This window comes from Phaethon aethereus, assembly GCF_964289735.1.
Source record: "Phaethon aethereus genome assembly, chromosome: W".
Classification (NCBI taxonomy): Eukaryota; Metazoa; Chordata; class Aves; order Phaethontiformes; family Phaethontidae; genus Phaethon; species Phaethon aethereus.
Genome location: NC_138581.1, coordinates 6,752,388 through 6,768,837, shown reverse-complemented (window position 1 = coordinate 6,768,837; position 16,450 = coordinate 6,752,388). Strand labels below are relative to the sequence as shown.

At 40.8% G+C, this 16,450-nt stretch overlaps 1 protein-coding gene across 1 annotated transcript in view; it reads right to left on the bottom strand.

Moving 5' to 3' along the window:
• LOC309415038 (GTP-binding protein Rit2) overlaps nt 1-16,220 on the bottom strand; it is a gene marked incomplete at both ends in the record, with an annotated part of 193,935 nt that extends 177,715 nt beyond the window's left edge. The window contains one exon of the mRNA XM_082012429.1: nt 16,118-16,220. Within this exon, the coding sequence (XP_081868555.1) occupies nt 16,118-16,220 (103 nt within the window). The remainder of the gene's footprint in view (nt 1-16,117) is intronic.
• Between the last annotated feature and the right edge of the window lie 230 nt (nt 16,221-16,450).

The following is a 16,450-nucleotide window of genomic DNA, read 5'->3' as shown; positions in this document are numbered from 1 at the left end:
TCAGACAAGAGGAATAATGCTGGGCCCTGCCCAAAATATGTCCGAGAAGCAGCTGACACTGCCTCCCCATCTATTTAGTAATTCGGTAGTAGTAGCAAGTAGGCATTCACAGTCCTTCTTCTGTTTGAGGAGAGACACATTAATTTCACTGATCGCTTAGCTTACCAAAACGTATTATAGACCCTCTTTCCTTGAAGCATTATGTCTAGTTGTGACATCTTCACAGAAGTTATCTTAGTGTTTATCATCTTAATCCTAATTTTCTTATTGAGGTGACATGGACTCTGAAGAAATTGCTACATAAAGTTCAAAGAACTTGTCACCCAGCACCACTCACAGAACTGTGCCGCACGTGATGACCCCTTGTGGCTTAAGTACCTATTAAGTCGTATCATTTAATAGCTTTCAAGAAGTATTCTGCATTTGAAGGTCAAAAAGCTTATTACATACAAAGGAAAGCAAATATCTCTGGTCTCATTTTACAGATGGGAAACAGAAGCAGAGAGATGGGATATACACTAGACCACAAAACACAGTATAAAATATGGAAATCAGATAACAGGCTAAGATTCTGTGTTCCAGTGCAAGTTTTTGCCACTAGATAATTAGTAGCAATGTGGCCCCACGTTGCAGTGTCAGGGGATTAGGAAGCTTAGACCAGAAAGATATTTGCATTTACACAGTTATTACGTCTGCAATGTCTTTCTGACTTCCACCAGCGTATGCATCCGCTGACACAATAACAATACCGGTGATCTGATTGTTACACATCATCCGTGTAGCAGTCACAATCGAGCAGGTTGCTCAGAGCCCCGTCCAGCCTGACCTGGGATGTTCCCAGGGATGGGGCATCTACCACCTCTCTGGGCAACCTGGGACAGGGGTTCACCACACTTAGTGTGAAAAGTTTCTTCCTTAGATCTAGTCTAAATCTGCCCTCTTTTAGTTTAAAACTGTCACCCCTTGTCCTACTGCAACAGGCCCTGCTAAAAGTCTGTCCCCACCTTTCTCCTCAGCCCCTCTCAGCCCTGGCAGCTGCAGGAAGGTCTCCCCGGAGCCTTCTCTGCTCCAGGCTGAGCCCCCCCAGCTCTCCCAGCCTGTCCTCCCAGCAGAGGGGTTCCAGCCCTCGGAGCGTTGCTGGGGCCTCCTCTGGCCCCGCTCCAGCAGGTCCATGTCTCTCCCGTGCCGAGGGCTCCAGAGCTGGACGCAGCCCTGCAGGGGGGTCTCCCCAGAGCGGGGCAGAAGGTCAGAATCCCCTCCCTCGCCCTGCTGGCCACGCGGCTTTGGGTGCAGCCCAGAACACGGTTGGCTTCTGGGCTGGGAGCGCACATTGCCGGCTCGTGTCCAGCTTTTCATCCCCCAGGACCCCCAAGTCCCTCTCGGCAGGGCTGCTCTCCATCCCTTCACCCCCAGCCTGCGCTGACACCAGGGGCCACCCCGATGATGTAACGCTGCTATAGTACCGCATTCCTCATTTCAACTGCAAAAAAAACTGTGACATGCCATAGATTTCCTCTTGTGTGAAAAAGCTACAAGAACTCTGTGAGTACTTTAGCACCTAACTGTAAGGCTCGGGTGGATTCCGTGGTACTCCCCAGGAACGTGTGAGCACCTGGACTGCAAATGTTTCTAAACCCCTGTGTGTGTACTGCAGAGAGGGCCTACAAGTAACCCATCCATGTGCAAGGCGTACAGCAGAAATACCTCCATGCCGCCAAGATGCCCATCGGTAGTTAGATTCCAAGATGTTTCTGAGAAAAGTGAGGAAACAAAGAAACAACAGAGAGTTTTTCGACAGTCAAATTATAAGCAAGGAGAAAAGAGAAGGAAAAACATGATGGCCCCCACTGCCTCGTGGCCTCCAACAGCAATTCAGCAAAACAGAAGACTACGGCAGTATCAACGTAAGGTTAATAAATATAAAGACGATGTCAGAGGCACAAACTGCAAAGAAAAATTAAATCTCCTTCAGTCCTTTTCAGACTACAAATTGCTGCATTGGGTCTGGCTGGGAGGGAGATCATTCTCTTCACGGCAGCCTGTATGGTGCTATGTTTTGGGTCTGTGACTAGAGCAGTGTTGATGACACACCAATGTTTTGGCTATTGCAGAATAGCACTTGCACTGCATCAAGGCTTTTTCTTTTTCACAGTCTGCCCATAGCGAGTCGGCTATGGGTAGGCAAGGAACCGGCAAGAGACACAGCCGTGAGAGCTGATCCAAAGTGGCCAAAGAGATTTTCTGTATCATGTGAGATCATGCCCAGAAATAAAAGCTCAAGGAAAGCAGGAGGAAGCGGGGACAGTCGTGGTTATGGCACTTGTATTCCCAAGTAAGCGCTCCGTGTGCCGGCCCCCTCCTTTTCAGGAACTGGCTAAAAATCTGCCAGTCAATGAGAAGTAGTGAAGAAATACTTTATTTTTCTTTGCTTGTGTGTACAGCTTCTGCTTCAGCTATTAAACTGTTATCTCAAGCCACAACTCTTCTTGCCTTCCCCTTTCTCTCTTTCCTGTAGGACAGAAGCATGAGCAAGTGGCTGGGTGGGTGTCTGGCTGTTGGCTGGGGTCAGTCCACCATAATTTCTTACCCAAAGACTTATGTCTTAAATTTTAGGAACTTTTTTTAACCAGGAACATTTATCCTGTTAGCTCTTCTCTTCCATAATGTATCAAAGTTGAGACACGCTTGAGGTTCTTTGTCCTTCAAATTTTGTTATAAATTCTGTTATAATATTTGCGAGACGCAACACTATTTGATACATCTCCTCAAACCTACAGAAATTACTAGAGTAATTCCTACTCTTCCCCTCTCTCTGCTCCATCCCATTTAACCATTTTAATAAAGACCTTTGAGAGGGTAGGGCAGAAAGCAGGGGTCAAGGCATTCTACGGTAATTTCAAAGAGACAATCAGGAACAAATGCAGGTTTCTCTCTTCAGCTGCATAATTATTCCCTGTTTCCCTCCCCACCTACCCTGGTGTGAGTGGCTTCCCCGTTAAGATGCATTGATTTCGATGGAACTCTCGGTATAAGAAAAAAGAGCTGTATTCTTTCTGCTCCGCTGCTAAGGTCAAGCAAAGAGTCTGCGTTAAGCTGCCAGTTTTCTTTGTGTTACGTGAGGCAGCACAGAACACAAATTGCATTTCCACTCTCTTTTCAGCTCTTCTTTTAAACGCCAGGGTACTGACAGAATTCACTGAGCTGAACAGATGTGACACAGAAGACACCGATGGAACAAGGCCCATCCTATCTTGGTTTTCCAGTGCTAAAGTAAACAAATATGTATTTGGTTATCGGTTTAGCTAGAGATGGTTCTGAAGATAGGTACATTTTTAACACTGTGACATTATGGGAAACTCAGCATATGTTAAACATCCTGAAATTAATATAAATATAGAAATAAATAAGAAATATAAAAAAACTTAAATTAGAACAAAAAACCTATTTCACAATAGATTATCAATCTAAGCCCTTCAACACTGCCGTATTCCTGGTAAAACATTTTATTAGCAGTAAATACACTTAAAGTAAGTTTATGAGAAAGTTAAAAAGAATTTTGAAAGATAGCATGGGCTCCACACACTGTACTAACATAAACAGGCGGTATTTTACATTTCCCACATCCCTCATAAATTCTACCATATGCTTGAAGGGAGACCCTGCAAGAAAAAAGAGAGAAAAGTGGGAGGAAGGAATTAGAACTCAGAAGCAAGTAATTTTATCACCAACCTTTTAATGATTTTTTAGCAACCTGTTATGCACTAAACCTGAAAAGAATTATTCATGGTATTTGTCCACTGCATTGAACTTGAACTGTGAGCCAGGGAAACCTTTGATTCCCTCAGGAACCTTCATCACAGTGCAAGCTGGTATTCTGTCCATCTCGGTCGTTTCCTGAGCAATCATGTCTACTACAGCTTATCTAATCTGTTCCCAATCCACATCCTGCTATTTGTTCTGGCTAAATTAACATCGGTGGTGCCAAAGCTATATACCCATGAATTCCAACCCGGTATTCACTGCCTACGATCTTTATCAACTTTATTTGAGATACTTAGAGTCAAGGAAGGGAACAGTTAAAATTTCTTGGAACAAAAATTTTAATTTCTGCATTTTTCCTGCTTATAGACAAGGAGAAATACACTTCGCTCACAAGCTTATTCATATATTTGAATTACACCACCCTAAACTATCCCAACATACAAAACTGGTTTAACTAACAGTTGAAACGATATACTAATACTCAACCAGCACATACATCGATGCTTTAGAAACATATGATGCAGCTTCACAAACTAGTTTGATCCCTAGTTCATTTTACATAAATGACATTGAGGAAGAAAGGTTTTAAATCACCAAATAATTCTATTCGTTAAATATACTGTCATTGTTAATCACTAGAAGTGGTTCTCCCACTGGGTTTTGCAGAGCTTTCTATAATTCTTTGAATAACACGTTGGCACTAACAACTATTTTCCTTAAAGAGTAAATGTATGTTTCAATGATATGTGTATTTAAATCTGTATATAGTCACTGGAGTTTTGGTTTTATTTTTCCTTCTGCCTCTGTTTGTCCACACTTGATTATAGGGAGGTAGCTCTTTATTTATAGGCAAGTGTGATGAGCAGTAAAAGATAGGGAATGAGAGCAAAGGTAACAGTGGGGTCACAAAGAATAAGAGAAAACATATAGAAATACATATATTTTTTGCTTTGCATTGATTTTGCCAAGATTGGGGAAAAACAGAACTTAATTTTATTTCTTGGTACTGACCGAAACATCTTTCTAGTACCACTGTGATTCATTATTTTATTTGAGATTTTGGTGTGTGGATGGATCTAATTCTTCAAAGAACAGAGAAGAGCCTGACAAATGCTGGGCCTCCCACTGATTTCGCTGGGTGCTGGGCATCGCTAAGGCTGGGGTCCACAAACTCCTCTCAGTTCTGGACCATTGTAAGAACACCACACAGGAGAAGTACCACTTTTCCAAGCGCCCCATAAATTTATATTAATGTTAGATTTACACAGCCTTGTCCATGGCTGAGGCAAGCTTCTACAACAGCTGAAGAGTTGGGAAAAAAAGGGCAGTGGAAGATGTTGGGGTATAACCATGGGCCGGTAGCATCTAGTAGGATAAGCACAATGAAAAGACAGCATCTGAAACCAACGTTCTTTGAAAGATGAACTACTGCCCCTTCCTTCTGTCCCTTTACTCCCTTACCAGTGCTTTTACTCATCTTTGCATAGTTTTCTGATTTCTCAATCTTTTTTCTATGCCTCTCTTTCTCCTAATTTCTTGTTCTCTCTTCTTAGTTGTTCACCTCTCTTACATTTCCCCCTCCCACTGCTTGGTTTCTTTCTTTCGTATCTTCTGTTTTGCCTTTTTCCTAACCACTTCTCCACCCTCAAATATCACAGCCAATTGTCATTTTGAGCATGTTATCTGAAAAAAGGTGGATGCTTCTGTGATTTACTACTTTTTGTTGTCAGACATTTAATAACTTTTAAGCATCTTGGTCAACTTTCATGGAGGAAAGATTTAAAAAAGGGTCTTTTGACTTCCACTTTTATAAAAACAGCTCAGTAAACAGAGTACCCACTGACAGACAGGCTATGGTGCAAATTTACAGCTATTATTAGACACTGGAAAACCTACCGAAACTGCTTTATGTGAAAGGCAGGCGTAGGACACCATGTTTCAGGAACTCATGGGCAGCTACTTGATTACTGTGATAGATTGCTCTTTCTTCTCCTCTATTCCCAGTAGAGAAATAAAGTGTCTCTAGAGCATAAGGAGACCTTATGAGGCCCAGGAATACATTCTTTGGCTGCATGCAGTGTCAGACACTGTACGAAGCAGACCTCTGGTGCACTGTGAGCGATGAGTCAACAGATCACCCTGTCACCGGGCAACCCAAGTAAGAAGTGTAGAAAACATCTAATGATTACTTTTTATTGAGAAAGGAATATAATTTCTAATTAAGACCGTTCCAGACAAAATTATAGAGAAGGGGAAATGCTACAGGGCGCCTGGCATTCTGCATGATTTAAGAATCCAGAGTTCTGCTGATTTGAAACAATCAGGAATTTGACAATACTTGATTTTGAACATTCCAAGTAAAAATCTGAAACAATGGTACGTATTTTGTATTTCTGTAAAGACACTGCAGATCCTGTTCAGCCGGCAATGGTTCCGTCTAACACAAGAAGCTGTCATGCAGGTAGTAGGGTAGTAAAGTTACTAAAGGAATCACAGGATCTGGCAAAGAATATGAATTTCAGCTAGGGTTGCTTTATTTTGTGCGTGTGAAAATGGACAAGAATTACAGAATTACAAAACTGCATAGCGCTTCAATGAGATTGCAAGGAAAGAAATTAAAAAACAGCTCTTCTCATAATTATAGTCAGTGTAAGCTAAAGAAGAACTACATGCATCAGTCTGAGCTGATTACAGCTTTTATTTTGCAAAAGCTTACGAAATTAATTTTTAAAACTTATAACCGTTTGTAGGTCCACCTTTGGGTACCCTGAAATAACTAGCTTAGTTCTTGTTTTTTATCTTAAAGAAAAGATAAAACTGCTTTACAACAGGTAACTGAGTTGCAAACATACCTCTTTTGCAGGCCAGATTCACAATAGCCCAACTTGGCAACTCTTGAGATAGTCATAGAATTATAGAATGGTTTGGGTTGGAAAGGACCTTAAAGATCATCTGGTTTCCATCTCCCCTGCCCTGGGCAGGGACACCTTCCACTAGACCATGTTGCTCAAAGGCCCATTCAACCTGGCCTTGAACACTTCCAGGGATGGGACATTCACAACTTCTCTGGGCAACCTGTCCCTGTGCCTCACCACTCTCATAGTGAAGAATTTCCTCCCTACAGCTAAGCTAAATTTACCTCCTTCAGTTTAAAGCCATTGCCCCTCGCCCTATGACTACATGCCCTTGTAAAAAGTCTGTCCCCATCTTTCTTCTAAGCCCCCTTTCAGTCCTGCAAGAAGGTCTCCCCGGAGCCTTCTCTTCTCCAGGCTGAACCCCAACTCTCTCAGCCTGTCTTCACAGGAGAGGCATCGTAGCCCTCCTGTGGACTCGCTCCAACAGGTCCATGTCCTTCTTACATTGGAGGTCCCAGACCCGAACACACTGGTCTTTTATACCCACACACTCCCCCACACACACCACTTTTGCATATCCTCCACACAACTTGAAACAAAGTGGGTTTAGCCATTGTGTCCCCTAGGATCTGGTTAGTGGGCGGGTAATGTATTAGCAAACCACTATAGCTTGCAGCAAAGTGTCTTCTCAAGACAGCAAGACCTCTGAAACTGGGACCCTGTACATTGCTTTAGTAACATTCAATACCTGTCAATAGAGCTGTGTGACCATGATGAGTCTTCTAGCTTCTAGGAAAAAAAAATTTAAAGGCTCGCAGGCATAAAGGGAAGACTAATTAAAGTCAATGAACAAATTAAAAGTGGAAAAGGATTACCAGAGGAATGGAAGGAACTAAAATGGAATGTATGGAAAGAAAAGAGATGAAAGCAGCAACAGAAGGAACAAAAAAAAAAATCTTACCTAGTTGTGCTTTCAAGAGCGTCCCTAATGGATTTAATCTCATCCAAATTCTACCAGATAGCACATGCCGAAAATGCTGCAGATGGCTCAGTGCAGCAGCAGGGGTGGCTTGGAAGGGAAACGGTTCCTGTGGCTGTCTCAACAGATTGTTTACAGCAAAGATACCGACAGTGCCCAGTCATTGTCATGAAACAGTGCTTGTTCCCTCCTCTGAGACTTCAATCTGGGCATTTCAAATGGCAGATTTGTGTCTGCTTGAAACCAGGACGGTCTTTGCCAGTTCCATTCCTGTCATTGAGGAACAGCCCTGAAGGTTTCCTGTCTCTTAGCAGCAAGCAGTACGCATGGGAAAGGCTGCGCAGTATACATCTCAGTGAAATCTTTGCTGTGTCAGGGAAGCCCTCTTCCACTAAATAGCACCATGAAAAGCAGATTCATTAATATAACCTTCCCCGAGTTCTAATCACGTCACATTATTGTTCACATGGAAGAGGTTTAGATGAAGGTCCTGAATCAATAAATCCCATTTCCATCAGCAGAACAGTTTTTTTTGCAAGTGGTGAGCTAACAGGTCTACTTACCTTCCATCTACACTCCCCAATATATACATCAGGTGGCCATTGCTGTTAGGTTGCCACCTCAGTGTGTTTCCAGTTATACAGGAGCCTTTATACTCTAAAGGATGTACTTTGCCTCTGTGTGAGGCAACATAAATGACTTCTTTTGTACACAACAAACAAGTCCAGTCTTGAGACCAGCCTTAGGATCCCTCTTAAGCAGTCTGAGCATAAAGATGCTTGTTTTACACATTAGTAATGTCACATCAGACACAAGTCCTGATGACTTTTAACATATTTCATAATTTTGAGGATGAGAGTATTCCTTCTCCTTTATAAGAGTTTGAAAACTGTAAATGCTTTTTCTATTCAGATGTATTTGCTTATTAATGCTCAGTCTCTATAATGTATTCTTCTATCGTAAATTAGCGTAAACCAATTAGACTAACAGAACTTTCACCAACCTGTTCCTTTCAAAGACTATTCCACAAGCTGTTCCATCTTGCTTTTAAGCAAATGTTTAAGGATATATACTGCTCTTACTGGCCAAAGGAAGTCAGGCCTGAAGATCTCATATATCTGTAATTATACATGTTTTAATTCTAATTTTACCACTTAACTGATTAATCTTCTGGTCCCTTTCCTCCTCAAATTTTGGAAAACATGTCTTCTTTTCTTAATATTTATTAATATAAATATTGTAAGTTCTCTGTTCCCCATGCCAAAGTGGCACAGACAGTGACCAGCCCACTCGCTAGCCTTAGCCAAGTGGATATTCATCATCTGGATGCATGATGGGAGAAGCTGGTTAGATCAACCCATTCACATCACAGCTGCATCCAGTCTCATTTACATTAAATCACTGTATACGTATGCAAGTTGTACAATAAAGAATCATGGACTACTGATTGAGAGACCTATTTGAATACATAGTCATTTGTCATCATAAATTATATTGCGTCAGCCCTTCTATCACCTCTGTTGGTCTTCTCTGAACTCTCTCCTATTTATCAGACAGCTTCTGGAATTGAAGAAACCAGAACTGCAAACAGCTTTCTCAGTAGCCACTTGGCATCTCACATGCATAAACCATCCTATTAAATGCAGAAGCCATAACTGAATTCCACCACCCCTTCAGCCATTGAATTACGTGAACTGGCAAAATAATGAAAACATCTTTAACCCATTTCCCCAAGGCAAATGATTCTGGCCACAAGGTCGGCCCATAGTTGAGAAAATTAATGAATAAGCAATGTGTTTCATCCTTTCAAGTGGATAACAAACACACAAAAATATATGAAGACTATAGGAAGTGGGTCCGGAATTGTTTGAGTCATGAGCTTCAATGGTGAAGCTGATTTGAGTCATCAATTTCAAACAACCCAGCAAAATACTTCCAAAATAACACATATGGAAATGCAGAATTCAGGTCATCACTAGAGATGTGATAGCATAGGTAACTGCTTTGGGGGAAAGAGCAAGTAACTTAAGGGTTATTGCAGATATTTCTCTGTATGTGATCTCTGTGAACTATACCTGAACAAAAGAATGCATTATTCTCAAAGGAACAAAAAGGACTGTCAAGAGGAAATCAGTAAGCAATCTTTCTTCTAGTAAGGCCACTAATAGATAGCATGTCAATTTTTGGAATTCATATTCAGAAAATGATGTGGAAATACTAGGGCACTCAAATTAAGGAAAAAAAAATGCTCTGAGCAGCAAAATAAACTTCTACGAGTGAGGTTTCAGATGCTCAATGTATTGAAGAGAAAGAAGATCAAGGTGTGAATTGATCATTGGCTATAGACATTAACAGATAGGAAAGTAAGAAAAGTAAGTTTTTCAAAGTTGTTAATAAAGGAGTGATAAAAGAAAAAATGGCTAGAAGTTGGAATTACACCAAATTGAGCTTGAAACGAATTCCATGACCTATCTGTGAAGGTAACTGAAACATAAGAACAGTTTTGTCATCAAAGATCACAAATATATCAGACCTCTGCATTTATAAAGTCTCCAGCGCATAATCTGGTTTACTGGAAAAACTGGAAGTTGCTCATACCCAGGGTTCTGGTCGTCTGGCACTGGTGCACCTTCTCTACAATTATTTTTTTCATGGAGAAAATACAACCTACACCACCCTCGATCTGTATATGATGTATGTAATTCTTCATTGGAACTAGGACTGCAATTTAGTTTACAGCACCCCAGACATGATAAACTTAGCTGGTGGCTTATAGTGTTCAGTTAGGATTTTTTCTCCATGGATACATAATTGTCAAGAAGTATTATGATGTCTTTTGGGCTGTACCGCTGTTATCATTCTGCCGTCTCCTCTCTTCCTTTCCCAGCCTTGCACTGACAGTTCCACATCAGGTCACAGCTGATCACAGGTTACAATCAGTAGTGTGAAGTGACCAAGGGAATCTGTATGTAATTTTGACTCATCAATACCATTATGTTTTCAGAACTATTACCATGCAAGGATTTTTTTCTCTGGACAACAAATAGATATCCTTTCTTCTTTCCCACTTTTAAAATTCTTTTTCTTCATTTGAATAAGTATTTCCCTGAAATTGCCAGGGTCTTATATTTGGCCTTAAAAATCCAAATTACCTTTTTTCCAGACAGAGGATGATGAGGGAACAAACATTTCTTTTCAGGGGGATGCAGATGTATGTCTTTGTTAACTGGGCGTCTCAATTTCTACTCTAGTTAAAAAAAGATGCGTATTTGTGCAGTCACAGGAGAAGCAGTACCAAATTAGACACCAAAAACTATACTCATGTAGACTTTGGGGAGAAAAAAGCAATTTGGTTTGCCTTAACTGTAATCCACAGCATGCCCAAACACTTGAAAAGTTACTTTTTTCACCTTGACTCATACTAAGCAGTAACTTAATCCTCCACCTTCATTCTGGCTATGGGTTTGGCTCAGAAGACAACAGAAGGCCAAGCTTTTTCCTTCGATCCACTTACCAGGCACGTAGGCAAGCATGGCTGTACCGGAGAGCATATTGGGAAAAACAAAAACAACAACCAAAACCAAAACCAACCCCCCAAAAGAAACCCCTACTGAGAAGGTGTTTGGTCAGAAGTGTGTTCTACAACACTCAGCCTTCTGATGGTATGAGGACAGCACCAGCAGACCCAAATGGTACTTTTCAACCTCAGCTCTTCTGAGACCAGCGGGATCTCCACCTTTGCTCTTCATCCTTTTCCAGTGTAGCCTGGATCATATGCTAATTTATCTCCAAGGGATTAACAAACAGCTGGAGTGGGCCAATTCTTCAGTACATATTCCATGGTCCTCTCTCTATTTACTGCAGAACCTTGTTATGAGGACATAATTGAAATGAATAGGCATGGAATTTTCTTATATAGACAGAATAAGAGGTAAAACTAGTCAGAAAAAGGCAGATGATCACATAAATGAAAGAAAATTGGGGATTATTTTGGTGATGGGAAAAAAGGAAATGCTGGAGCGGGGCCAGAGGAGGCCCCAGCAACGCTCCGAGGGCTGGAACCCCTCTGCTGGGAGGACAGGCTGGGAGAGCTGGGGGGGCTCAGCCTGGAGCAGAGAAGGCTCCGGGGAGACCTTCCTGCAGCTGCCAGGGCTGAGAGGGGCTGAGGAGAAAGATGGGGACAGACTTTTTAGCAGGGCCTGTTGCCATAGGACAAGGGGTGATGGTTTTAAACTAAAAGAGGGCAGATTTCGAGTAGATAGAAGGAAGAAATGTTTCACACTGAGGGAGGTGAAACCCTGGCCCAGGTTGCCCAGAGAGGTGGTGGATGCCCCATCCCTGGGACCATCCCAGGTCAGGCTGGACGGGGCTCTGAGCACCCTGCTCTGGTTGCAGATGTCCCTGCTCACTGTGGGGAGGTTGACAAGGTCCTTTCTAACCCAAACTATTCTACGATTCTATGATCCTATGATTTAATCCAATTCCTAGAATAAAAAAAAAAACAAAACAGGGATTAAAAAAACCCACACGTTTGTTACTTTTTCCCATGTAATTACATGGAAAAACATGTAATTCATGTTATTACCAGGAATAACAGTAGATCATCTCCACGCTTAAATAGACCAACTTTAACTAGCATTACGAAAAAACCCAAAACAAACTAGACTAACATTTTCATTCAGCCAAAAAGATGCACGTAAATTTAGATTATGAAGAAATCTGATCAACATTTGAAGGATGCCTAGATAATAACGTTTCTTCATTGGACAGAGATTTTCTGTTTCATTCAGTTGCACAGGTACATCAATTTGTTTGTTCTTTTTAGTAGTTACTGTACAACCCCTTGGTTAGTTATTGCTAATGTTTTGCAGAGTGTACTGGAGTTAATTATTGTTATTAGTGTAATTAGTTTGCTAAATATAAGCCAGTAATGCATGGTCTCAGGATTTAGAGGCTCTTCTGTGTATATTTTTTGTAACGCTGAAAAATAGATCTAAACCCAGAGGTCTGAGCTGCATCAGACTAGGGGCAATGAGAGTACTAGGTTCATTGTCCACATGCAGATCTCTGAAGGTATTTGTAAGCAAAACCTGTTTCAAAACCACTAAGATTCTTAGGGTTTAAACCCTACATCAGGCAACTTGAGGTAGGTTTGACCAGTACTGAGCTGACCTGAGATTTGTCATCGAACCAGAGAAGACCGAGTGTCAAATTTTTTTTTTTATTAAAATTTAACTATCCTTAGAAATGTGCCATTTCAGTATGGACTATAATCAAATGAGAGTCCCTAGAAAATTTCTGTTTATTTTTTTTTTTTATTTCAGTTTAATTCCTGGTTCTAGCCTAATTTTGGTCTGAACTTGCAGCAGAGTGTGTAGCTGTTCTTGATGTCAGACACAACCTACACAAAGTAATAAATTAGCATATTGCTCTGAAAACAAAAATAGTTCTATTTTCAGAAGTCCCAGAAGGGATAACTCATTCTAGGGACTGTATAATCTCTAATTACAGTACAGAAATCAATTCCCAAGAAAATATACATATAGATTTGTATATTTTATTTAAACTCCACTATTACCTATTTGTTCCAAACTCTGGGGTTCCATGTGGTGTTTTTTCCTCCTATAAAATAGTGGCAGAGTTTTTTTTTTTCCCCCCTGGCACTGATTTTGAAACGTGAGGATGCTTAAGTAACAATTCTTAAAGCATTTGCCTTTTACACGTCATTACTCTGAACGTGGTGGGTATCAGACTTGGATGTGCTGAGTTTTCTTCTATTACCAGTTCCTGTGAAATATCTACTGCACTGAAAAGCCCAAATAACAAGAGGGTGGCCATCCTTCTGGGTTGTTTGCCATCTTGCACAGAGCTGAAGAGACAAGCCTGACAACCCAAAGCAAATATTCTATAAACACCAATGTCAAAAGAACCTCCATTGTTGGCGTCCTCTTCCTCACTCCTCCCTGTCCTCACATACAATCACCACCCTCAGCCCCTCGCGACGAGCACGCGATTTTCAGTGCAAAGACCTCCATACATACAGTGGGAAGCAACACAGTAAGGGAGCAGAGGGGGGTGGGAAACAGAAGATCAAAATGCCCAGGGGATCTCTAGAAGTGAACTACGTCCAAGGCAAAAAGAAATCTAATATTTCTGCAGCTTGGTTCTTAAGGAAAAATATTTCCAAACCTGAATTATTTAATATTGAAGAAAATGAGGAATGGAAAGGCTTTCATCTAAAAGAGGTTTCCCACTCAGCAACTTAACCCCAGCTGTAACTGTTTTTATCATGACTTAAAAAGCAAAGGAGGAGAGAGAAGAAGGGGAAAGAAGCCAGGATATTATCAACACATCATCCTATATATCACTTATGTGTGAAATTCTAAATTGGAAATTGAACTTTTTTTTAATCTCTCATTTTTATTCTACTCTGACCTTTTTTTATGGTTAAATTCATGATTTCCTGGACAGAGTGAACCTAGGTCATTAGAGGAAAGCAGAGCTCATCTTGGAGAATCAAAGTAGTCATTCAGGTATTTTTCTGCTTTTAATCCAGTGTAAATTAATCCTGCCAATGCAACAGTCAGAATGAGTTAATGATTTATGGAATATAATTTTCTCCTTATCTCTATCAGAATTCTATCAGTTGGACTATCTCAGGATTCTAGTGAAATATTTCATGCCTATCCCACACTGGAAGCTCATAGCCAACAAATGAGGAACTGCCCACCTCCTTTCTTCCAAAATCTGAATTCTCAGGTTTTTTTCCCCCACAAGTTTCACTTTTGTGAAAACAACAGGAAGTTTTCATTAATCCCATTAAATGTCACAGCTATCCACTTCATCCTATTTTTATTTCTTTAGACCATACAGACACCCAATTCCTCCTGAACAATTATGTGGCCCTCGGCTTCGGAGGTGTATCATTCCCTTATGTAACCCACAGAATTGAAGGCTTTATTCTCATGAAATCAACAGCTAATGTTTTCTGAAAAAGGAGATTTGAATAAAATTCATTTGTGCTTTAAAACTCTTATAGTAAATGGGAACTCTAAAATTTTGTCAATGTGTATATAAAATTTGGCTGTTATGATTCAGTTATACTATGAATATGGTATAGCTAGTAATATCTTTTGGTTTTGTGAATGAGTCTTCAAAATTACATTGTTCTTACAATAATATCTTTGGGAAAAATTGCTGCCATCTTTTGGATGCACTCAGGGGAAAAAAAAAAAGTGACAATTTACTGAAAGTTCCAGCTGACACATCCTGGATACCTGCTTTACCATGGAAAGGGTAATTTGAAATTGCAGAAAGTTACTCTGAGATAACCAATATTTTCTTCTTTCCCGTTTTATATAGTGCTCATAGCATAACATCTGTGCAAGAATTGTCTGCTTGGTTAAGCAATACCGATGGGAAATAGCTTTCACTGAAAGATGTGCCACTGAAGTTGAAGCCAAACATAACAAGAGAACAGAGATTATGGATACAGAGAGGAAATTATATCCACTTCCAATATTTAATTTTTTGCATTTATACCTTGTCTTGTTGTTTGAATAAGAAATAAAACTTATTTGAGCTACATAATTATTAGAGTTCAGTGTCACAGTCTATTTATCCTGAAATTTCTGTGGAATCGAGCCTGGATATATCATATTATCCCTTTTTTTGTTGTTTGTTTTCTTCTTATCTTTTTCTTTTGAATTTCCAGAAGATGTAATCAAATGCTTGTTGTGTGGCCAGCTCAATACACTGGCTTCTGAGACAAACACTGCACGTTCAGCAAAGTCTTTTTAAGAACAGAGAACGCTAGTGTCAGTGAGAATAAATCAAAGGTGATAATATCTGGGAAAAAGAAAACATATTCTGGAGAAAATAATGACTCCTCTAAAGAGATACCATTGTCAGACACCAGCATATCTTGCCAGCCCTGGACAGTGATATTAAAATACGGTGCAAATCCACCTTATCTCCTGAAGTGAGACTCAGACATGCATTCTGTAACTGTCCGGACAGGAGAGGAGACTAACACCAGCTGAGCCACAACGACACTCAGCAAAAAAGTCAAAAGAATACGTGGGGAAGAAAACAGAGTCCCAGGAGGGCATCCTGCACACTTTGCACTGTACAGCTGACTTTGCAGCTAGTTTCATTTCTGCCTGAGCACAAGGACCATCAGGCCAACAAGTTATATCCACACTATCCAGCAAAGCATCCACCAAGTGCTGGAGCGACATGACGGCTGGCTGTTAAACTAACAGCAGCGACCTGACCTCTCTCTCCTCACAGACAACGGAGCCAAGGTTAGTGTTACAGAAATATCCAATTAAAAAGGCTTATAACGTTTCAGTCTGTAACAGTTAAGCTGACTCATTGCCCCAGTCACGAATTATAGTCTTTTATTCAAGCCATGTGCAAGAGAAAGAGGAATGAAACCCCTCATTAAATGTTCTTGTTCGGTAAACTTTACACTCCCGGTTCACCCCTTTCCCCCAAAAATGCTGTTGCTCAAACTTACCGCTTTTGCCAACTCCCCCCGCTCCTAGCATCACCACCTTGTACTCTCTGGAGCCTGCTGAAGAATTGCTGGAGGAGCTGATCGTTTCATTTTCTAGCTCCATCTTGCACGAGGCAGAAGAAGGGAGCAAAAGGGAAGAAAAAGCAACTGGCAGGTGCTTTCTCTGATGTTAAACAATTATAAAAGCTGTGTTAGGAAAAAAAAAAGCAGAAAGGCAGAAAGGAAAGGTATAACACAAGAGGTATGATTTATCAGCCTCACACTCGCTGCTGTGCCGGTGTTAGCTGGAGAAGGTCTCATAGCAACCACTTTAACAGCTTCCAATAAAAATCT